Genomic DNA, 25042 nt, shown 5'->3' on the forward strand with positions numbered 1-25042 from the left:
GATACTGACTGAGATCTTCCCCTTTTGGACATTGACTTGATCTTGATGCAGCTTCAATTAATGAGAACCACTACTACTAAAGTATAATATCTAGACCATCACAAAGGTTTGAAAGTCATGTCAGAATCAATGTAGGGATTGAATGATAAGGTTTATCTGCTACACAGACCACTCCTGGTAGACTGGGAAAGTTTGGGTATTTTATTTGGTGCATAAAGCCAGTAGATAGTCGAGAAAAATGAATAAATAGAAATTTAATTTAATTAAAAATAAAACCCAATAAAAGAGCTAATGAGCAGAAATAAGTGACTCATTTGCTATAGAGTCCAAAGTAGGAGCCATAAATATATTTAGAAGATCAAATTCAGAATAGATTTTTTTTTCAGGGGAGCTCAGGAGAACAATCTTTTTTTTTTTTTTTTTTTTTGGTTTTTGGGCCACACCCAGCGGTGCTCAGGGGTTACTCCTGGCTGTCTGCTCAGAAATAGCTCCTGGCAGGCACGGGGGACCATATGGGACACCGGGATTCGAACCAACCACCTTTGGTCCTGGATCAGCTGCTTGCAAGGCAAACGCCGCTGTGCTATCTCTCCGGGCCCAGGAGAACAATCTTAACAAGGTAAAACAAGGAGAGAAAATGTAAGAAAGCAATGGATATTACAGAGCTGAAGAATACCTAAGCTGAACTGGAGATATATATATATATATATATATGTATATACACACACACATATATATATATATATAAAATGGCATTAGATTATATGTAAGGATCAGTGAACTTGAATACAAAGCAGGAGAATTCAGATTAGTGAAATGAATTGAAGAAAAAAAGAAGACAACTTTAGAAACATTGGAAAATATCAAGTGAAACAACATTATAGGGACCAAAATCTTATATAACTTGGAGAAAGAAAGACATCCATATCCAGGAATCCCATATAGTTTTGAAAAATTGACATCAAGTTTTTATACCAATAAATGTTTTAATTCAGTTGGCAAAAATTAAAGAGAAGATATTTAAAAGCAACAAGGGACTCCCCTTCCTCCCTGCCTTCCAATATTTCTACCAGATTTTTCAGCTGAGTCTTTGCAGGCCAGAAAGAAATAGTATGATATATTGAAGCAGGGGGAAAATCCTACCAGCCAAGAATATTCTATCTGGCAAAGTTTGCTCAAGAATTAATATTTTATCCAGGCAAGAAAAGGCAGATCAAGTTTATCACCAATAGTCTGAATTTATATGAACTGTTAAAGAAGGGATCTAGAGAAATAGATCAAAGAGTTAAATCATGCTTTGCATGTAGGACTTGCCAAGAATAGATCATAAAAAGTACCCAGCCTCTGAGAGAGAAAATTATAAAAGTCTGTGTCCAAAGTCAGATTTTAAAATAGTGCATATATCATTCCTGCCAACTTTCCCCAAAGAGCTTATTGAACAGGATTGACTTTTACTTTGTTTTTCAAGAACTTAGAAAAACAAGGAATATTGAAAATAAACAGAGAAATTACCAGTTTGTGAGTATAAATTTAGACCTATCCACATCAAGTAACACCATTTTGGTCCTCCAAAGTCTTGGTTCATAGAAATGATCAAAAATTTGGTCAATGCAACAACACAGGTAAATCTTGGCAATGCAATCAATAGAAAAAATAATCAGAACTGTGTATAATAGTGTAATATAACATTTCTAGAAAGTTTAATATTGTTTTTAAAATCTGTTATTTAGAAAAATAAGATAAATACATATTTTAATACCTTGGTTATGTAGTATATATTATATAGTGTATGTATATATATACTACATCTTCAAAATCCAATCATCTGTGATTGGACACCTAGGTTTATTCCTAGGTTTATTCTACTGTGTTAAGAGCAGCAATGAATAATGGTATACATATGTTCTTTGAATTAATGAAATTTTTTTCTGACTCAAATAAAATGAATATTTTTAGTCCTGGGGGTAGATACTCAAAAGTGGAATTTCTGGGTCATGTGGCAGTTTAATTCTGAGTTTACTAAGGACCCTCCATTCCGTTTTCCATTTCCACAGGGGTTCAACCAGATAGCATTCCCATTAGCAGTAGATGAGAGTACTTATTTAAAAGTAAACATTGCTACTGAGGAACAAAGGAATTTAACAAAATTAAAGAACTGCAGGTGATCAGTAGATAGCTTAGTGGTTAACTCACATGCCCAGCATGTGCCTGACCCATGTTCAATCCCCAGTATCACAGAGATGCCCCAGGTGATTCCTGACATCAAAAGGACTGAATAGCACCGCATCATCATCCTTGCATTGAACTGCTGGGCAATTGGCCAATAATTGCTGAGGGGGCCCCAAGGCCATCACTTGGGAAGCTCCCAAAAAGGTAGAAAAAATATATGCAAATTTCAATTCCTGGATAAAATTATTCTTAAAATTTTAATTTTTAAATTTTTAATTTTAAAATTCTTAAAATTTTAAGCATAATTATTGGACCAATGATAGGAGCTTATTATATAAGAATATATGTTTTTGTGTGTGTATATATATATATATATATATAGTAAAGACCTGATTTAGTTATTTTGTAATAACTTATTAGGTAACTTATTAGTTACCTAACTTATTAGTTATTAGGTAATCCTTATCAGAGAAAACAGTTTAAAAGCACTAATAGATTTTTTTTTATTTCAGCATCAGATACTTCCTATAAAAATCATTTTACTAACATTAATTAATTTCATCTATAATATTAAATAACATTGAGCACTTTCATGTTATCTAATCATAGCAATAGTTATATTAATGATTGTGGAGATAATGGTGACAGCTTCTTTTTGTAGTCCTTGATACTTTTCAAAGATGATCATATTTTCTCTTCATTGTCACTGTTGAGGTTAGGTAATACCTCAGAAGGTAACCTAGATAATTATGTTTTTATTTAGGCTAGAAAATTTGGCATATCTCTATATTTCCAGCTTCCCAGATTTTCCTACATTTCTGGAACTAATGAGAAAATAATTGGTTTAAAAATGACCACGAAAAATATAACGAGATAATAACTTTTTATCATCACTGGTGATGATAAAATTGACAGCAAGGAGAATATGGAGCCACCTAAAATTAAGTTCTGATTTTGTTCCAGACTCACCACTAAAACTTCTACTCTACACACATTTATAGAATAGATGCTGATTCTAAAGTTACAGTAGGAACAAACATTGGAAAGTTCTTCTTAGTGGCTAATGGCATAGACCCAGTATAAATTGACTTAGAAATTCATTTGTTTGGGACTGGAGAGATAGCTCAATGGCTTGAGCATGTGTTTCTATGCAGGAGCCCAAGTTCAAGAGCTGGTACAATGTGATCGCTCAAGCATTATCTGGAGAATCTGAGCACATATTCAGGAGTAGCTCATGAGCACCACCATATATGATTCTAAAAAAGAAAACTGGGAAGTTGATAGGTGATAATAATATGAGTAATGGCTGGACCCGACACTTCCAGCAGTGTTCATAGGACACTGTTCCTTTGAAGCAGAAGCCTAATGCCTCAAATCCAGAGCATTGGAGAGATGCAGCTCTTTTTTTTTTTTTTTTACCAATTTAGCTGTTTAAAAATGAACGATTTTTAATTTATTTAAACAAATTTATTACATACATGACTGTGTTTGGGTCTCAGTCATGTAAAGTACACCACCCATCACCAGTGCAACATTCCCATCACCAATGTCCCAAATTACCCTCCTCCCCACTGCACCCCCGCCTGTACTCTAGACAGGCTTTCTATTTCCCTCGTATATTCTCATTATTACCATACTTCGAAACCTAGTTATTTCTCAAACTAAACTTATCCCTGTTTGTGGTCAGCTTCATGAGTGAGCTGTAAATTCAAGCTCTTTCTCTTTTGCGTCTGAAAGTTATTATTGCAAGAATGTCTTTCATTTTTCTTAAAACCCATAGATGAGTGAGACCATTCTGCATCTTTCTCTCTCTCTGACTTATTTCACTCAGCATAATAGATTCCATGTACATCCATATATAGGAAAATTTTATGACTTCATCTCTCGTGACAGCTGCATAATATTACATTGTGTATATGTAACACAGTTTCTTTAGCCACTCATCTGTTGAAGGGTATCTTAGCTGTTTCCAGAGTCTTGTTATGGTAAATAGTGCTGCAATGAATATAGGTGTAAGGAAGGGATTTTTATATTGTATTTTTGTGTTCTTAGGGTATATTCCTAGGAGTGGTATAGCTGGGTCCTATGGGAGCTTGATTTCCAGTTTTTGGAGGAATCTCCATATTGCTTTCCATAAAGGTTGAACTAGATGGCATTCCCACCAGCAGTAGATAAGAGTTCCTTTCTCTCCACATCCCCCCCAACACTGCTTGTTCTCATTCTTTGTGTTGTGTGCCAATCTCTGGGGTGTGAGGTGGTATCTCATAGTTGTTTTGATTTGCATCTCCCTGATGATTAGTGTTGTGGAGCATTTTTTCATGTGTCTTTTGGCCATTTGTATTTCTTCTTTGTCAAAGTGTCTGTTCATTTCTTCTCACCATTTTTTGATGGGATTAGATATTTTTTTCTTCTAAAGTTCAGAAAGTGCCTTGTAGATTTTGGTGATTAGCCCCTTATCTGATGGGTATTGGGTGAATAATTTCTCCCACTCAGTGGGGGGCTCTTGTATCCTGGGCAAAATTTCTTTTGAGGTGCAGAAGCTTCTCAGTTTAGTATATTCCCATCTGTTAATCTCTGCTTTCACTTGTTTGGAGAGTGCAGTTTCTTCTTTGAAGATGCCTTTAGTCTCAATGTCCTGGAGTGTTTTATCTATGTGTTGTTCTATATATCTTATGGTTTCAGGTCTGATATCGAGGTCTTTCATCCATTTGGATTTAACCTTCGTACTTGATGTTAGCTGGGGGTCTAAGTTCAATTTTTTGCAAGTGGCTAGCCAGTTATGCCAACACCACTTGTTGAAGAGGCTTTCTTTGCTCCATTTAGGATTTCTTGCTCCTTTATCAAAACTTAGGTGATTGTATGTCTGGGGAACATTCTCTGAGTATTCAAGCCTATTCCACTGATCTGAGGGCCTGTCCTTATTCCAATACCATGCTGTTTTGATAACTATTGCTTTGTAGTACAGTTTAAAGTTGGGGAAAGTAATTCCTCCCATATTCTTTTTCCCAATGATTGCTTTAGCTATCATTTTATTGTTTATTGTTTATTGTTCCAAATGAATTTCAAAAGTGCCTGATCCACTTCTTTGAAGAATGTCATGGGTATCTTTAAAGGGATCACATTAAATCTGTACAATGCTTTGGGGAGTATTGGCATTTTAATTATGTTAATCCTGCCAATTCATGAGCAGGGTATGTGCTTCCATTTCCGCGTGTCCTCTCTTAATTCTTGGAGCAGAGCTTTATAGTTTTCTTTGTATAGGTCCTTCACATTTTTAGTCAAGTTGATTCCAAGATATTTGAGTTTGTGTGGCACTATTGTGAATGCGGTGGTTTTCTTAATGTCCATTTCTTCCTTATTACTATTGGTGTATAGAAAGGCCATTGATTTTTGTGTATTAATTTTGTAGCCTGCCACCTTGCTATATGAGTCTATGGTTTCTAGAAGCTTTTTTGTAGAGACTGTAGAGTTTTCTAGGTAGAGTATCATGTTGTCTGCAAGCAGCGAGAGCTTGACTTCTTCCTTTTCAATCTGGATTCCCTTGATAACTTTTTCTTGCCTAATCGCTATAGCAAATACTTCCAGTGCTATGTTGAATAGGAGTGGTGAAAGAGGACAGCCTTGTCTTGTGCCAGAATTTAGAGGAAAGGCTTTCAGTTTTTCTCTATTGAGGACAATATTTGCCTCTGGCTTGTGGTAGATGGCCTTAACTATATTGAGAAAGGTTCCTTCCATTCCCATCTTTCTGAGAGTTTTGATCAAGAATGGGTGTTGGACCTTATCAAATGCTTTCTCTGCATCTATTGATATGATCATGTGATTTCTACTTTTCTTGTTGTTGATGTTGTGTATTATGTTGATAGATTTATGGATGTTAAACCAGCCTTGCATTCCTAGGATGAAACCTACTTGATTGTAGTGGATGATCTTCTTAATGAGGCATTGAATCCTATTTGTCAGGATTTTGTTAAGGACCTTCGCATCTGTATTCATCAGTGATATTGGTCTGTAATTTTGTTTTTTCATAGCATCTCTGTCTGGTTTAGCTATCAAGGTGATGGTGGCTTCATGAAAGCTATTTGGAAGTGTTCCTGTTTTTTTATTTCATGAAAGAGTCTTGCCAGGATTGGTAGAAGTTCCTCTTGAAAGACTTGAAAGAATTCATTAGTAAATCTTGTTTATTTTTTCAAAGAACCAACTTCTGCTTTTATTGATCTTTTAGATTGTTTTTCGGGTTTCCACTTCATTGATTTCTGCTCTCAGCTTTCTTTTTTCCTTCTGTCTCCCTATTTTTAGGTCCTTTTGTTGAGAACTTTCTAATTCTATGAGCTGCGTCATTAAGCTATTTAGGTATGCCCCTTCTTCTTTCCTGATGTGTGCTTTCAAAGCTACAAATTTTCCTCTCAGTACTGCTTTTGCTGTGTTCCATAGGTTCTGATAGTTTGTGTCTCCATTGTCATTTGTTTCTAGGAAGGTTTTGATTTCCTCTTTGATTTCATCTCGAACCCACTGGTTATTCAGTATTGTATTAGGCAGTTTAACTTCCAGGTGTTAAAGTTTTTCTTCTGAGTCCCTTTGTGGTTCACTTATAATTTCAGGGCCTTGTGGTCAGTGAAGGTAGCCTGCAAAATTTCTATCCTCTTGATATTATGCAGGTATGTTTTGTGTGCTAACATGTAGTCTATCCTGGAGAACGTCCCATGTACATTAGAGAAGAATGTGTATCCGGGCTTCTGAGGGTGGAGTGTCTTGTATATATCTACTAGGCCTCTTTCTTCCACTTCTCTTTTCAGGTCTAGTTTATTCTTGTTGTGTTTCAATCTGGTTGACCTGTCAAGTGTTGACAATGCTGTAGTCAGGTCTCCCACAATGATTGATATTATTTTTCAGATTTGTCAACAATTTTATTAAATAATTTGCTGGCCCCACATTCGGTGCATATATGTTTAGGAGAGTGATTTCTTCCTGCTGTACATATCCCTTGATTAATACAAGATGTCCATCTTTATCCCTTACAACTTTCCTAAGTATAAAGTTTGCATCATCTGATATTAGTATGACCACTCCAGCTTTTTTATGGGTGTTGTTGCTTGGATGATTTTTTCTCCAGCCTTTTATTTTGAGTGTATGTTTGTTCTGACTATTCAGGTGCATTTCTTGTAGGCAGCAGAAGGTTGGATTGAGTTTTTTGATCCATTTAGCCACTCTGTGTCTCTTAACTGGTGCATTTAGTCCATTGACATTGAGAGAAAGAATTGTCCTGGGAGTTAGTGCCATCTTTATATCGAAGTTTGGTGTGTCTGTTGGTCAGTCTTTCCTTAAAGTAGGCCATTCAGTTTTTCTTTTAAGAATGGTTTTGAGTCTGTAAAGTTTCTGAGCTGTTATTTGTCTGTGAAACCATGTATTGTTCCTTCAAACCTGAAAGTGAGTTTTGCTGGGTGCAGTATTCTAGGTGAAGCATTTATTTCATTGAGTTTTGTCACTATGTCCCACCACTGCCTTCTGGCCTTGAGTGTTTTCGGTGACAGGTCTGCATTAAATCTCAAGGATGTTCCCTTGAATGTAATTTCTCTTTTTGATCTTGCTGCTTTCAGAATTCTGCCTCTATCTGTGGGATTCGTCATTGTGACTAGGATGTGTCTTGGGGTGTTTTTTCTGGATGTTTTTTAGTTGGTACTCTTTGGGCATGCAGGAATTGATCGCATGTATTCATTAGCTCTGGTAGTTTCTCTTTAATGATGTTCTTGACCGTTGATTCTTCCTGGAGATTTTCTTCCTGGGTCTCTGGAACTCCAATGATTCTTAATTTGTTTCTGTTGAGCTTATCATAGACTTCTATTTTCATCTGTTCCCATTCTTTGAGTAATTTTTCCATTGTTTGATTTTTTGCTTTAAGGCTTTTTTTCAATTTCTTCTGCTGTATGGAATTGTTATTCATCTCATCTTCCAATGTACTAATTCTATCCTCAGCTGCTGTTAACCCATGGGAAAGCTCAACCATGTTTTTCTTCAATTCATCTACTGAGTTTTTCACTCCTGTTATTTGACCTGAAATTTCAGTTTGGAGTTTTCTGATTTCTATCTTCATATTCTCTTGATTCTTTTTTTTTTAATTTTTTTTAATTTTAATTATGACAACAAAGATGCAAAGAAAGAGGACAGGGTAAAGTTACAGTGGAAGCCCAATCACCCATAAACAGAATTCTCGGTAGTCCCATCGATGATATCCCAGCCTTGAACTTTCAGCCAAAGAAAATTAAGAAAAACAAAACTGAACCCATGTACAATACAATTACTTTGTCCCTCAAATCCCCAGTTGTAGTACATACTATTTCTTAGCAGTACACAATATAACCTAAAGACATTAGACTTATGTAACTCCTTAAACATTGAGGGCAATGTACATTTCTCTAGTTCCATGCACATGCTTACTAGTTTAAGTTAACCTCAAAAGTTTTAGTGGGTTGTTTTTCTTAAGGATTGGAGTCAAGGGAACATAGTAAAAAACGGTATTAAAGTGGCATTTGTTTGCATAGGCCCACCAAAACATAAGGGACATGGAAAGACAAATTATGGTCTAAATACAAGGAGACCCTACCCCTGAAGTTTCCTGGCACAGGACTGAGTCTAGGCTCCAGGCAAACTAGTTTGTCCAATTCAAGTCATTGTCTGTAGTGGCAATACACCTCCATTCCTCACATAGTCTCTGTTGTTGGTATCATGCTTCTGTATTAAAGATCCTGGAGTCTGAATATTCCATATTGCAGTCAGGATGGTGCAGAGCATCCTCTCGTTTCCCCTCACACTTTAGGGGCACTAGAGAGAACCATGTCCTGTAGAGCAGGTCATTGTTGTTGTCAAGTCTTCTCAGTGTAAACGGAAGTCTCTTTTAGGAGGTCGATGTCAGATCCTTGGTAGAGTCTTTCCTGGTAGAGGACTGCTTCCAGCTGTTGCTATAAAAGACCTTAGATGTTTCGTAGATAGCTTGCCTGGTTCCAGCATGAATGGAGGATGCCCATTCTTCTGAGGCCTGTGAGGTCATTATATCAATGTTCAGGGTGTAGGGTACATTGTACTGAGATTTATTAGATAGGAACTTATCTGTATGTATGGTGTTTTCCCATTTTAATGTGTCTATGCACACAAGGATCAATGCCATGAAGCGTTATTGGTGCATCTGGAGGCAATAGGAACAAGACCAGCAATTTCCATGACATAGTTCAACATAGTTCAATCATAGGCATCAAACTGAGGGACAGTTCCAACAACAATCCTTACTGAACAGCTTCCAAAGAAAAGACAAGATGAAAAGTGGATAGAAACATCATGGTAGAAGAATATATAGAGAGTTACATCAGTTAAAGAAAATACCTATAAAATATTCAAAAGATATATGTGTTCAATATGTGTTCAATTTGTGTCCTTCTAAATAGTTCTGGGATTTGTTAGATCTACTGTATGTCTTAGGTCAGAGATTAGAACTATGAGTTACTGAAGTTAAGAAGGGTAAATCTGGGGTACTGATGGTTGGGAGGAGCATATGTTCGCGTGGGGGCATAGCCCCCGTCTCTTGATTCTTATTAGTGTTCTCTTCTATATTTTCTTTGAGTTCTTTGAACATCTTCCATATTGCGATTCTAAACTTTTTATCTGAGAGACTGACTAGTTGGTTGGTCATGTTCAAGTCATCAGAGTTGCCATCATCATTCTCTATGTCTGGCGCTGTCCTGCATTGTTTCCCCGTTGTCACACTTATATTATGGGTTTTTCTACGTTTTGTGGTTGTATTCATTGGCTAAATGGCATGGCTGGGAAGTGAAGAGGAGCGCAATGCTCCTCTGGCTCCACCCTTTCTGGGCTTGTAAACTCACCTCCAGGGAAGGCGAGCCATCCACAGATGAGCCACACACAGGATGAAATCAGGCTGGAGATGGAGCCCAGCACAGAAGACAGGCAGATAGGGGTGCTGGCATCTGAGTTCCAGCAGAGTTATGCGGCTTTTCCTTTCTGGGATTTTAAACTCACCTCCAGGGAAGGCTCCAGGGAAGGCGAGCCATCCACAGATGAGCCATACACAGGATGAAATCAGGCCAAAAATGGAGCACTGCACAAAGACAGGCAGATAGTGGTGCTGGCATCTGAGTTCTAGCAGAGTTTAGCGACTTCCCCTTTCTTGGCATGTAAGCTCACTTCCAGGGAAGGCTCCAGTGAAGGCGAGCCATCTGCAGATGAGCCGCACATGGATGAAATCAGGCCAGAAATGGTGCACAGCTCAGAAGACAGGCAGATAGGGGTGCTGGCATCTGAGTTCCAGCAGAGTTATGCGGCTTTTCCTTTCTGGGATTTTAAACTCACCTCCAGGGAAGGCTCCAGGGAAGGCGAGCCATCCACAGATGAGCCATACACAGGATGAAATCAGGCCAAAAATGGAGCACTGCATAAAGACAGGCAGATAGTGGTGCTGGCATCTGAGTTCTAGCAGAGTTTAGCGACTTCCCCTTTCTTGGCATGTAAGCTCACTTCCAGGGAAGGCTCCAGTGAAGGCGAGCCATCTGCAGATGAGCCGCACATGGATGAAATCAGGCCAGAAATGGTGCACAGCTCAGAAGACAGGCAGATAGGGGTGCTGGCATCTGAGTTCCAGCAGAGTTCAACGGCTTCCCCTTTCTGGGCTTGTAATGTCAGCCATGTATTACTCACTCACTTGACAGGGTTCTCTTTAGGTCCTCAGCTTCCTCAGAAGAAGCACAGCAGGGTGGAGACTCCACAGGTGAAGCAATCAGCACTTCACCTGGCAGTCCCCACAGTCAGCCATTTCTTATTCACTCACTCACTCACTCACTCACTCCACAGGTGAAGCAATCAGCACTTCACCTGGCAGTCCCCACAGTCAGCCATTTCTTATTCACTCACTCACTCACTCACTCACTCACTCACTCACTCACTCTCTGGGTAGCTTCAGAATGCAGTTTTTTGGGGGTTCACTTCCCAGGGCTCTGAGGAGAGCTTGAAGGATTCAGGAAAGACAGGAGCACAGGACAGGATTCTCTTTAGGTCCTCAGCTTCCTCAGAAGAAGCACAGCAGGGCGGAGACTCCATAGGTGAAGCAATCAGGACTTCACCTGGCAGTCCCCACAGTCAGTCATTTCTTACTCACTCGCTCGCTGGGTAGCTTCAGAATGCAGTTTTTTGGGGGGTTCTCTTCCCAGGCCTCTGAGGAGATCTTGAAGTATTCAGTAAAGACAGAGGAGCACAGGACAGGGTTCTCTTTAGGTCCTCAGCTTCCTCAGAAGAAGCACAGCAGGGCGGAGACTCCGCAGGTGAAGCAATCAGCACTTCACCTGGCAGTCCCAACAGTCAGACATTTTTTACTCCGAGATGCAGGCCTTGAAGCAAACACCGATACAGGAAATAATCCACGCATGGTTAAGGAGATAAAACAGTTTCAAGAACTCTCACACACAAGCCTTCCACTCCTCAGAAGCAGATAGCTTAATGGTGAAAAACCAAAATCACAAGCAGTCTCTCCCTGAGACCCAGGGTCTTTATTAGAAAATATCAGACCACACCTGGGGTGGAGAATAGATGATCTAAGGCACCAATCCAAAGGATGTTTTAAGAAAAGTTCCTTTTATTCCCATCTTGTTGAGCACTTTTGTCATGAATGGATATTAGAACTTAACAAATGCATTCTCTTCGTATATTTTTATGATCATATGGTTTTTATTTTGTTAATATGGTGTATTATGTTGATTAATTTGTGTATGTTAAACCATCCTTGCATCTATGGAATGAAACCTACTTTGTCATCAAGAAAGGTCATATACCTTCAAGAAGTTCTGAGGCGTTAGATCCTATTTGTTAGGATTTTGTTGAGGATATTTGCCTATGAATTTATCAGGTATATTGGTCTGTAGTTTTCTTTTTTGCAGCATCTCTGTCTGCTTTTGGTATCAGGGTGATGTTATCTTCGTAAAAACAATATGTGAATGTTTATTCTTCAATTTCCTGAAAGATCCTGAAAAGAATTGGTAATTGATCCACTTGAAATATTTGAAAGAATTGTTAGTGATTCCATCTGGGCCATTTTGGAAATACTTTGATTATCATTTTAATTTTTCAATAGTGATAGAATTATTTAGATATGCTATCATCCTGGTTCAACCAATTAAGATTATAAAAATCCAAGTTTTTATCCATTTTTTCCAGGTTCTCTTGTTTTGTGGCATAGAGTTTCTCAAAGTAGTCTCTGATTACCCTTTGAATATTTGTAGTATCGGTAGTGATCTTCCTTTTTTATTTATAATTCTTTTGTTAAGCTCTTTCTTCCTTTTTTTGTGAGTTTTGCTAGTAGTTTGTCGATCTTATTTAGTTTTCAAAGAACCAACTTTTACTTTCATTGATCTTTCAGATTGTTTTATGTTGGATTAATTTCTGTTCTATGCTTTGTTATTGCCTTCTGACTACCTATTTTTGGTTAAATTTGTTGATCACCTTTTAATTTTATAAACCATGCCATTAAATTATTTATGTAGGCTCCTTTATTTCTGATATGTGCTTGCAAAGTTATAAATTTTGCTCTTAGTATTGCTTTTTTGTGTGTCCCAAAATTCTGATAATTTGTGTATTCATTCACGCTTGTTTCCAGGAATCTTTGATTTCTTCTTTGATTTCATCTCTGACTCACTGGTGTTAAGTAGTGCACTATTTAATTTCTAGGTGTTAAAGTTTTTTTTCTTTGTCTCTCTGTAGTTTACTTCTAATTTCAGTGCATTATTATTTGAGAAGGTAATTTGTACGTTTTCTATCCTCTTGATTTTATGGAGGTATGTTTTATGGGCCAGCACTGGTCTACTCTGGAGATTGACCCATGTGCATTGAAGAAGAATTTATATACAGTTTTCTGTAGGTAGAGAGCCCCATTTATATACTAGGCCACTTTCTTCCATTTCTGGTTTCAGACTAATATATTCTTGTTGAGTTTCAGCCTAATTGACCTATCAAAAGGTGACAGGGCAGTTTTGTGGTCTCCCACTGTTATTGTGTTGCTATTGATATCTTCTTTCAGATTTGTCAAAAATTGCTCTAAATGTTTTGCAGGTTCCTTACTAGGTGTGTATATATTTAGGAGCATGATTTCTTCCTATTGTACATATCCCTTATAACATTTTAAGTCAAAATTTTGTGTCATCTAACATAAATATGGCCACTCCAGCTATTTTTTAAGTGAGTTCTTTGTGTGGATGATTGTCCTCCAACCTTTGATTTTGAGTCTGTTTATTTTGTCTATTCAGATTGTGTTTCTTGTAGGCAGCAGAGTGTTGGATTAAGCTTTTTGATCTATTTGCCACTCTGTTTCTCTTAACTGGTGCATTTAGTCCATTGACATTGAGAGATATAATTGTCATAAGATTTAGTATCACTTTTTGTAGTTTAGTGTGTCTCTTGGTCTGTGTTTTTTTAAAGTAAAACTTTCAGTTTGTCTTTTAAGGCTGGTTTTGAGTCTGTAAAGATGTTGTTTTCCATGAAGTTGTGTATGCTTCCTTCAAACTGGAATGTGAGTCTGTCTAGGAGAAATATTCTAGGCAAAAAATTCATTTCATTGAGCTTTATCACTATATTCTACCACTGCCTTTGGCCTAGTTTTCTTGTGACAAGTCTGCTATAAATCACTTTTTTCTTTTTTTATTAATATCTTTATTTAAACACCTTGATTACAAATATGATTGTAGTTGGTTTTCATTCATGTAAAGAACACACCCTTCTTCACCAGTGCAACATTCTCATCACCAATGTCCAGAATCTCCCTCCTCCTCACCCCATCCCTGCCTGTACTCTAGACAGGCTTTCTACTTCCCTCTCATTCACTTTGTTATGACAGTTCTCAATGTAGTTATATTTCTAATTAATCATCCATTAATCATCACTCATCACTCTGTGTTGAGCTTCATGTTTAAGCTGGACCTGTAAATCTTAAGATGCTCCTTTGAATGTAATTTCTCTTTTTGATCTTGCTGCATTCGGTATTTTTTTTTACTATCTGTGGGATTCATCATTTTGAGTAGGCTGTTTTTTGGGGTGCTTTTCTGTGGGTCTCTTTTAGCTGGAACTCTTCAGGCATGCAGGATTTGGTTGAATGCACTCTTACGCTCTAGGATTTTCTCTGCAATGATGTCCTTGACTGTTGACTTTCTGAGAATATTTTCCTGGGTCTCTGGGATTCAGTGGTTTTTATGTTGTTTATGTTGAGTTTGTCAAAGACTTCTATTTTCATCTGTTCACATTATTTGAGGATTTTTTTCCATTGTCTGATCATTTTCTTTAAGGCTCTTTTCTGATCTCTTCTATCATATGGAGTTGATATGCATCTCCTCATCCACACAATGTTTCTGTCCTCAGCTGATGTTATTCTGTTGGAGAGATTTTCCAGTGAGGTTTTCATTTCACCTACCAAGTTTTACAATCCTGTTATTTCAGTTTGGAGTTTTCTCATTTCTATTTTTATTCTTTTTTTTTTTTTTTTTTTTTGGTTTTTGGGCCACACCCGGCATTGCTCAGGGGTTCCTCCTGGCTGTCTGCTCAGAAATAGCTCCTGGCAGGCACGGGAGACCATATGGGACACCGGGATTCGAACCAACCACCTTTGGTCCTGGATCGGCTGCTTGCAAGGCAAGCGCCGCTGTGCTATCTCTCTGGGCCCTCTATTTTATTCTTTCTCTTGATTTTTATTTGTGGTTTCTTCAGTTCATTTCATGCTTTCTTTGAGTTCTATGATGATCCTTCATATTTCTTTTCTAACATCCTTATTTGAGAGACTAGATAAATAGTTCACACTTTTCGGGTCATCCAAGCTATCATCTACCTCTTCTTGATGGAGGCATGTGTTGTTTTCCCATTATCATGCTTGGAATGTCGTGTTTTCTACATGTTGTGCTGGGGTTCATTGACTAGAAGATGTGCATGACTGCAAAGCAGAGTGGAGTGGCCAGATCTCTCTGGTTCTTCCCTTTGTGAATGGGATCAGCTCACATCCATTAATGTGTCTTCCACAAGTGCCTTTGGGTGATGGTTCCCAGAAGCAGTGGCAGTGGGCCAAAATGGCACCTACATAGAAATGTACAGCATGGATTCCCTTTCTTGTATTTAAATAATTGAATTTTGAGGGTTCTCTGAGATCTTTCCACTATAACTAGCCCCTGTGAATTATAGGGAATTTAAGTACATGCTTGATTTGCCATTCTTTGAAAATGATTGAAAAGTTTTAATGGTGTAAGCAGGGCTGTTGGCATCTTTGTGGATGGGGGGATGCCCATAACAGAAAAACCTCATAGTATGAAGGTGCAGACAGCTTTAGCTCATTCATAAGTTATTGATATTTCCTATATGAAATGAGAATAGCTATCTACCACCACATGAAAATAGGGTTTCTTTGGAAAGAAGTTGAGATGTGTAATACCCATTTGTGATCATACATTTGTTTGTAAACATTGGGAATTATCACTATATACATGTGTTTTTTTAATTCAGAGTTGCACGATTTTTTAATTTCTTTATTTAAAATCATGATTACAAATAATTGTAGTTGGGTTTCAGTCATAACAAGGACACCCCCTTCATCATACAACCTTCTCATCACCAATGCCCCCATCTCTCCCTCCCCACCCACGCCCCGCCTGTATTTGAGACAGGTGTTCTACATCCCTCATTCACTGTCATTGTTATGATAGTTCTCAGCATAGTTATTTCTCTAACTGCACACACCACTCTTTGTGGTGAGCTTTATATCTTGAGCTGATTCTTCTTGCTCTCATTTCTGGAAATTATTTCAATGTCTTTCATTTTTATTAAAACCCATAGATGAATGAGACTATTATGTGTGTGTGTCTCTCTAACTAATTTTACTCAGCATAATTGATTCCATGTAAATCCATGTATAGGAAAATTTCGTGACTTCATCTCTCCAAACAGCTGCATAATAGTCCATTGTGTATATATACCACAGTTTCTTTAGCCATTCATCTGTTAAAGGGCATCTTGGTTGTTTCCAGAGTCTGGGGACTGTAAATAGTGCTGCGATGAAAATAGGTGTGAGAAAGAATTTTTGTGTTGGATTTTTGTATTTGTAGGGTATATCCCTAATAGTGGTATAGCTGGGTCTAATTGGGAGCTTAATTTCCAGTTTTTTGAGGAATCTTCATATTGTTTTCAATAAGGGCTAGATTAGACAGCATTCCCACCAGCAATGAATAGGAATTCCTTTCTCCCCACATCCCCCCGCCAGCACTGGTTGTTCTTGTTCTTTGTGATGTGTGCCAGTCTCTGTGGTGTGAGATGGTACCTCATAGTTGTTTTGATTTGCATCTCCCTGATGATTAGTGATGTGGAGCGTTTTTTCATGTGCCTTTTGGCCATTAGTATTTCTTTTTTGAGAAAATGTCTGTTCATTTCTTCTCCCCATTTTTGATAGGGTTATATTTTTTTCTTGTTAAGTTCTGTCAGTACCTTAGATATTATCCCCTTATCTGATGGTATTGGGTAAATAGCTTCTCCCATTCTGTGAATGGCTTTTGTATCCTAGGCATTATTTATTTGAGGCGCAAAAGCTTCTCAGCTTAATATAGTTCTTATACAAAGCAAACTACAAAACTCTGCTTCAAGAAATAAAAGAGGATACGTGGAAATGAAGGCATATACACTGCTCATGGATAGGAAGGATTAATATCATTAAAGTGGCAATACTGCCCAAGGCATTGTACAGATTTAATGCAATTTCTCTAAGGTTACCCATAACATTCTTCCAATATGTGGATCAAACATTCCTGAAGTCATCTGCAACAATAAACACTCAAGAATAGCTAGAGCAACCTTGAGAAAAGGAATATGAGAGGCATCACTTTTTCCAACTTTAAATCGTGTTACAAAGCAATAGTCATTAAAACAGCATGGTATTGGAATAAAGACAGACCCTCAGATCAGTGGAATAAACTGGAGTATTCAGAGAATGCTCCCCAGATATACAATCAATTAATCTTTGACAAAGGGGCAAGAAATGTAAAATGGAGCAAGGAAAGTCTCTTCAACAAATGATGTTGGCACAATTGGTCAGCCACTTGCAAAAAAAACTAATTCAGACCTCCAGCTAACACCATGCACCAAGATCAAATGCAAATGGAGTAAAGACCTTGATATCATACCTGAAACCATAAGGTATATTGAACAACATGTAGGTAAAACACTCCAAGACATTGAAACAAAAGGAATCTTGAAGGAAGAAACAGCACTCTCCAAACAAGTCTAAGCAGAGATACACAAATGGGACCATATGAAGTTGCACAAATTTTACATCTATTTACTATCTGTTTGGCTTGCCTCCATGGAATATGATAGTTCACATGCAAGTGGTGGCCATTTGTGTGTAGCACTGCATGCTCTTCTGCAGGTTACTTAACTATTGGCATAACCAGATCAGCAATTTCATTTTCTTGAGCTATTACTCTGGGAGGCTAAAGTGGGCTCTTATGTAGGTGATAGATTGGCTTATAACTATACACATGTTTGTATAGTGCTTAAATAAAGATATTTTAAAAAGAATAAAAAGAGAATAAAAATTTTCTCAGAACATTTTTTTCAGAATGACTTTAACGCAACAAATCTTGAACATATATGAGAATTTAAAAAGTTTATGACCATTTAAAAAGGTGGTTACTATGCCTGGGAACATCCTACCATGTAAGCTGAATTGCTTACTACACTGCATGGCTCTGAAACATATGATAGTAATTTAAATTAATTTGAATTTAATTTAAATTTAATTTAATTAATTTAAAATAGTAATTTAAAATAAAAGTATTTACATTTCTTGCCCCTTCCACTCATTGAGAAGACTTAGAATTTTATGCACTGTTGTGGTCAGTATTGGGCCAGTGATGCCACCTTTTCCTGATGTCAACCCATCAATGTAAAGCATGGGTTTTAGGTATAGAGGAGGAATGAATAATAGAGGAAATCACAAAAATTTGTCCTTGTAAATAAATAAAGGTAAATGTGAGAAAACTTTTCTGAAAAATCAGATAGGGCTCATTGAAGATGCTCATTGAGAAGTATCCTTTTTTTTTGGGCATTGGAAGCAATATTGTTTCAGGATCAAAATCTAAAAAGGAAACTTCTGTAAGCCTTGCTTTGACGATAAAAGCAGCAATCAAGGACAACTCGGGCCTAAATGTGCTAGGTTGCTTGTTATATAAATAAACCCATTCTAGAGGCCCAGATAAGTGGACAATAGTACATATAGAAGAAAAACCTATAAGGTTTATTAAAATAAAAAGTCAGACCCTCTCTTCGGGTATAACCCTGGAAAGATAGGACTTTTGGAGCCAGTCTGTAAAAAAAAAATCCAATTTTTGTTGTGCCTTTTGTGTTAAACACCTGGGACTACTTAAGTCTGGATTTCCTTCCAAGTACTAAATAAGTTTCTGAGTTCTGAGTTTTGAATAGCAAGGGAAGGACAGATCCAATTTATTACCTAAGATTTTTTGAAAATTATTAAGAATCCTTATATTTTTCTGATAAACAGAAATATTTTGGGGACATACTGAAGTATGCTCCAATACGAAGCCCAAGTATTGAAATGAGGACAAGGTCTGGATTTTTCTGTGGCAATTATTACACTAGTATCCTGTAAGCTGCTGATGACATATTCATACAAACATAGTAATTCTCTATGGCTAGAGCAGATCATCAGAATGAGATCCGAATAGTATGCCAACTATTCTCTCGTCCAATGAAATCCTTTGCCACACCTTAGCAAAGTCCAGGTGTTCTCATCAGGCAGAAGGCACCAATCTGATTCCCCCAGACTTTGCTTCTGAATAGCATATGTTGTTAAAGGTGTGGCAGCAGGAACAAAGATGGAAGTTCCAACATTCTATGAGCATGTAAAAATCCCACAATAGTTTCTTTTTTCCTAATAGGATGTAATATAGCTTGACGATTTTCATTGGCATTGTCTAAGGTTAAGTTTTTCATCGGGAATTGTTGAGCACTCATATCGTTAATCTGCCTTCTAATAGCCTCTTTCAATTTCCCCAGAAAATCTGCATATGGCTCCATAATTCCCTGAAAAAATCTTTGTATGATTACCTTTAAATTTAGTTTCTGAGTCAATTTTTTCTCAAACCTTCCACATGAGTTTTCTGATGAGTCCCTAAACAGGAGGAAGTAGTCTTGCCTGCTTATTTATTTCTGTGAGCACCCCTTATCCTATTAGCAGCTCACAAGAAAATGTGATTTTTGCAGCCATTCTTCCAGAGATCTAGACTATTAATTTTACTCTTAGCACCTTCAGAGAACCACATTATCCACTGTAAATATTAGTAAGCACTCATGCAGGTCTTAGGCACAGTATTAAAATTCTGATGCGTCCAACACCCACTGTCACTCTAGATACTAAGGAATTCAACACAAAACAGAGAAAAAGGGCCCTACTCTGAGCACACGTTTTTTATGGAGGAGGTCGCACCCGGTGGCTCTGTGCTCAGAAATAGTTCCTGACAAGCATGAAGGACCTTATGAGATGCTGGGATTCAAACCACCATCAGTCCTGAATCAGCTGCGTGCAAGGCAAACACCCTACACCCTACCTCTGTGTCATCTCTCTATCTCTGAGCACACTTTCTTAAATTGCTCAAGGCATTTCATATTTTAAACCTCATCTGTTGGAGTTTGATTGTTTTCCTGATGGGGGAATTTAGTCCTGATTATGAGTTAGTGCCAATTTCCCTGAGGATTATCTGTTGTGGTTGATTGTTTCCCTGATAGGGACAATTTATTTCTGTTTCTGTATTAGTAACAATTTACCTGATAATTAGCCATTGTGGTGGGGATGGATCCATTCCACACTCTCTAAAGAGTTGCAGTGGGAAAGGGTGATAATATTACAGATCCTCATTCTGATTCGGCATCTAATTGGGGTATCATTATCACATTTGAGGCATTCCTTTTGTTTCACAAATCAATATTGGCGAGTAAAGCAACTAGCAACTCTTCTGGTGTATCACCAGTTGGAGATGGCAGAAAACCAGCCTAAGGGCTTTTGACTTGACCATGTATGATTACCAAAATGCTTTTTTACTTCCCTGCTTTAGAGGCCTTTTAAAAACTATAGGAAGTGCTTTGAAACAGTTGAAAGCATTTCAGAAAATTTTGGTGTGGTTTCATCCTACATTTTTCACATTTCATGTGAAAACTGTAATAACAAGGAGAACCACTATCAGGGCAACTAATGCATAAATTACTACATTGGTATGTTTTATTTTGACTGTTGGAATAAAAAAGGTAGCAGTTTGTGTGAGGAAAAGCCAAGGTTCATCAACCAAAAACCGAGCCATTGTCACAACTTTGAACAAAATAGAATCTAACTTGAAAGTCCTCTATGATGAGATCCACTTAAACAGCCACTGAGTTATCATCTCATCAGGTGAAGCAAAAGCCTCATATTCCAAATCCATAGTACTTGAGAGATGCGGGTCTGAAAACAAAAGCCAATGCAGAAAATAATCCACACACAGTTAAGGGAATAAAACAGGATCAGGAACTCCCACACATAAGCCTTCCACTCATAAGAAACAGAAAACTCAGTTGTGAAAAACCGAAAACACAGCCATTTATTCCCTGAGACCCGGAGTCTTAATTAGCAAGCACCAGATCACACCCTGGGGTGGAGAACAGTTGCTCTAAGGCACCAATCCAAAGGGTGCTTCTATCCAAAGGTGCTTCTGATCAATGAGTAACAAGCATATCCAGAATAAGATGGAATCCAGTAATGCAGTACACCTTCTCTGCAGCTTTACTTTGTTCTGCCAATTTCTTTCTGAAGTGGCTCCTTCTGCATAGCCTGTGATGGCCACCACCATCTTCTGTGCACCTAATGATAGTTTTGGTAGAGTTCTTCTTGATGAGTGCTGCTGGTCAGGTGTGGTTTTTCTGTTAAACTAATGGAGCTGATGAACCTTTTCAGCCACTTAGGGGGAAAACCTATTTATCCCCCTACAACAAAAACAAGAATGTTAGGCAAGTCAGAGACATCTTTCATTGAGAAACTTTCTTGAATCATCTATGAATAAATATTTGCATGAAAAGGAAAAGTTTTATGAAAAAAGCAAATAAAAGAAGACATCAGAGAGGAACAGAAGCACAATGACATCGCTCATATGTGAGACTTAAAGTTACATCATAAGGAAATAATAAATGTCCAAAAGTAACAGAACCTGAGAACTGGTTTGACAACCTTGAGCTTATCATGGGAGAAGTAAGGACAACACTGGTGGAGGGTGAGGTTTGAGAACATTGCCTGCATAGACTCTATCACAAACACCATTGTACCTACAATTTTAACACAATTTTAAGACATGGCTTGTCCTGTCACATCCTCCCCTGTCTTTTCAGATACCGTGACTATCGAGACCCTCCTCATTCTCTGGTTCCCTATGGGTACACGCTGCAGTTTTGGCATGTCCTTGCAGCACGGCTGGCTTTTATCATTGTGTTTGAGGTAGGTGTTCTCCAGAGTATGGAAGTAGCTAAAAATAATGCATCAAAAGAAGATTGTCCCATGTGGCAATACCCTGTGGTAGTGGAGAACTTTATGGAACTTCTATCTTTGATTTATTCTCCTGAAAGTAGTTGAGTTTTCCAGGAAATGTTTAGAAGTTCATCAGAACATTAATGAATAAATCAAAGAAATATAGGTTTGGAATGTAATACTTTAGAACTAAAGTTCTTAAAGTTTGTGGAAACTGCAATTTTTGTACTCACTTCCAGAGGTTGATGCTTCTCATGCCTACAGTTTGCCTTTCACTGCCTTTTGAGAGAAATTGGATTTAGAAACAAAGTGAAGGGCCATAGTTTGTAAACTATTACTACAAGTTGTTACTTCTATTTGTGTTTGAGTAACAAATAGAAGTTCATAAGATAAAATTTAAAAGAGATCTTAGGGGCCCAGAGAGATAGCACAGTGGTAGGGTGTTTGCCTTGCATTAGACCAGCCTGGGAGAGATCTGGTTTGATTCTTGGCATCCCATATGGTACTCAGGGGGCAATTTCTGAGTGCAGAGCCAGGAGTAACCCCTGAGCACAGTCAAGTGTGGCCCCAAAACTAATCAATCAGTAAACTTTTTTAAAAAAAATAAAAAATAAAAGAAATCTTAGGAGTAAGGTATTTGCCTTGAATGCAGCCAATCTAGGTCTGATTCCAGAAACTCCAGATGGTTGCCATGAACACCATCATGGCTGATACCTGTACACAAAGAAGAAAGTAATCTCTGAACAACATTAGGTGTGGCACCCAAACAAACAAAATAACCTAAAGGGGTTGAATTTATCAAGTATAGCCAGCTGGCAATTTTCAATATTATGTGTCAATGAAAGTGCATGGCCTGTTTTCTATTAATGTAATAAAAATGACCAGGAAAAGGGGAATTTGCTTTTTTTATTACTGTACTCATTAAATGGAAATTATTTTATATGGTAATATTTGAATGCTACATTAATTGATGCAAGTCAAGAGTAGTCTTGACTTGTTCTAGAAACTATTTGCATCTTTTTGAGACTATTCAATTTGTGTTTTTTGATTCATTCTGGAGAACGAAGAAAACCTAGTGGTTGCTCTTTCCTCAAAAGTTAACACTGGCTCCATCTCTCAAAGATTTTGTAACCTTTTAATGGCCATTGCTGTCTCAAAAATTTAGACAAAAAATAAAAAAGGCTATACTAAGTTCGGATTTGCATCTTAACTTGAACTATTTATTATTAGCCTTTTTAGAAGAGCTATTTTAAAACACTAGATGTATATATATGTGTGTGCATATGTATTATATTTTATGCTTCTAATTAGTTGTATTATATTATCTATGTATACCAAGTTACAAATATTTTAAAAGCATCATCTGAACATTATTTAATCTTTTATACTTTAGAATATAAATTTCCATTGAATGATCATCTGTTATTAATGATAAAAATGATAATGGTGCTAGAGTACCAACAGTTTTAGCTTATCAATTTTTATAACTATTTATCAAAAATCATCTTCCTTAAATGATCATTACAGTCAACGTTTATGGGACATTTGAAAATCTCCAAAGTATTTTCTAAAACGTGTTTTTATAATTATAATTTACTACACCTATTTTGTAAATCAACAAACTGAGGTTCAGTGACATCCTCTGGGATACAGACAAGTCCTTACCACAAACTGCAAATCTTGTCATCAGACCTGGGTTTTCTGTGATTCTGTCTCAATTTTTCTTATTATTCCTTCACCTTCCTGTCTCCTCTTTCCATTGCCAAAGTGAGGTCATTCTCACATATATCTGTGATCTTTCCTCCTACCCTGCTTCTTCCCTGACCCTCCAGAGGCACCTTGAACCTGATCCCAGAACTCTTCTTGGCTGAACAATTGACCATGACTGTGGTTTTTTCCTCTGTGTTCTTAGCATCTCGTGTTTTGCATCAAGCACCTCATTTCCTATCTGATCCCAGACCTCCCAAAAGACCTAAGGGATCGAATGAGAAGAGAAAAATACTTGATTCAGGAGATGATGTATGAGGCTGAACTGGAGCGCCTCCAGAAAGAGCGAAAGGAGAGGAAGAAGAATGGAAAAGCACATCACAATGAGTGGCCCTAATCAGGTAGGAGGGGTGTCGTGTGTGTCAGTGTCTGTGTCTATGTGTCTGTGTGTATCTCTCTGTGTGTAAATGTGCATGCATGTGTACTATTGTACTCTTTCATTTTTTAGGTGACTTTCAATCACAGTTCAGGGTGCCCTGGGGACCTCCCAGGTATGTCCAACTCCCCTGGGGGTGGTTCAATTCTAGCACAAATAATATAGTGATGATCAGGTCCCACAGTGCTGTAGACCACAAGGGATCATACTCAGAGGTACTTCAGGGACTATGTGTTACCAAGGATCATACTCGGATCAGGCATATACCCTAAGTCCTATACTATCTTCCAGGCTCCACGTGCCACATTCTTTAAGATTTTTCCATATTTCCTCATCAAGACATTGCAACCTACTCCTGAATTTTTTGTTTATTGTCCACAGAGGCAGATCTTGGAAACTACTCCAAGTATAGGTCCTCTCTTCTGGTACCATTCAAGGGAACATGCAGTATTGAGAAAAGAGCCTAGAGCTCTCACCTGCATTCAGCAGTTTGAGCTCTCTCCCCAGCTCCAAGATTCACCCCTTAGTATTTCTATTAATATGTCAATACCATTGGTCTGTGGGGTCAGAGAGATAGCACAGTGATAGGGCATTTTTCTTGCACATGGCCAACCCAGGACGGACCCTGGTTTGATTCCTGGCATCCCATCCCTGAGCCTGCCAAGAGCAATTTCTGAGCACAGAGCCAGATGTAAGCCCTGAGTGCCACTGGGTGTGATTCAGGAAATAAAAGAAAAAAATATCATTGATTTGGCATGTGTTTGGTATATTTTTAAAGTGTTCAAAGCTTGCCTTCAAATATTCCCCTCTTTTTTTCCAACTTTTTCTTTTAGCAATATATTGATTGATTGGTTGGTTTTTGGGCCACACCAGCCCTCCTTCATTTTTTTCTTTTTATTCTTTATTCTATTTTTCTTTTTCTTTTATTTTCTTTTTTTATTTTCTTTCATTCTGGTGGTTATTATATGATGATGGTTGTTTTAGTAGCTGGGTGCTTTTTTTGTAGTTGCTGATTTTTTTGGTTGGTTGGTTTTTGTGGGGAATTTGTTTTGTTTTTTATCTTTTTTCCCATTCTTTTTTTAAATGGATATTTATAACCTCTAGTTGAAATCCTCCCAGATTTTTTTTCCAACAGAACCACATAACTTTGA

General features: G+C 37.6%; 1 protein-coding gene across 2 annotated transcripts in view; it reads left to right on the forward strand.

Annotated features, from left to right (window-relative positions):
- The window catches only part of ANO4 (anoctamin 4), a 388617-nt gene that overhangs the window by 356597 nt on the left and 6978 nt on the right, over window positions 1-25042 (forward strand). For both annotated transcript variants that reach the window (XM_049782805.1, XM_049782803.1), the window contains exons 26-27: window positions 21613-21718; window positions 23661-23856. In XM_049782805.1, coding sequence (XP_049638762.1) covers window positions 21613-21718; window positions 23661-23852 — 298 coding nt within the window. In that variant the 3' untranslated portion in view covers window positions 23853-23856. The remainder of the gene's footprint in view (window positions 1-21612; window positions 21719-23660; window positions 23857-25042) is intronic.

The sequence above is a fragment of the Suncus etruscus genome, chromosome 11 (genome assembly GCF_024139225.1).
Source record: "Suncus etruscus isolate mSunEtr1 chromosome 11, mSunEtr1.pri.cur, whole genome shotgun sequence".
Classification (NCBI taxonomy): Eukaryota; Metazoa; Chordata; class Mammalia; order Eulipotyphla; family Soricidae; genus Suncus; species Suncus etruscus.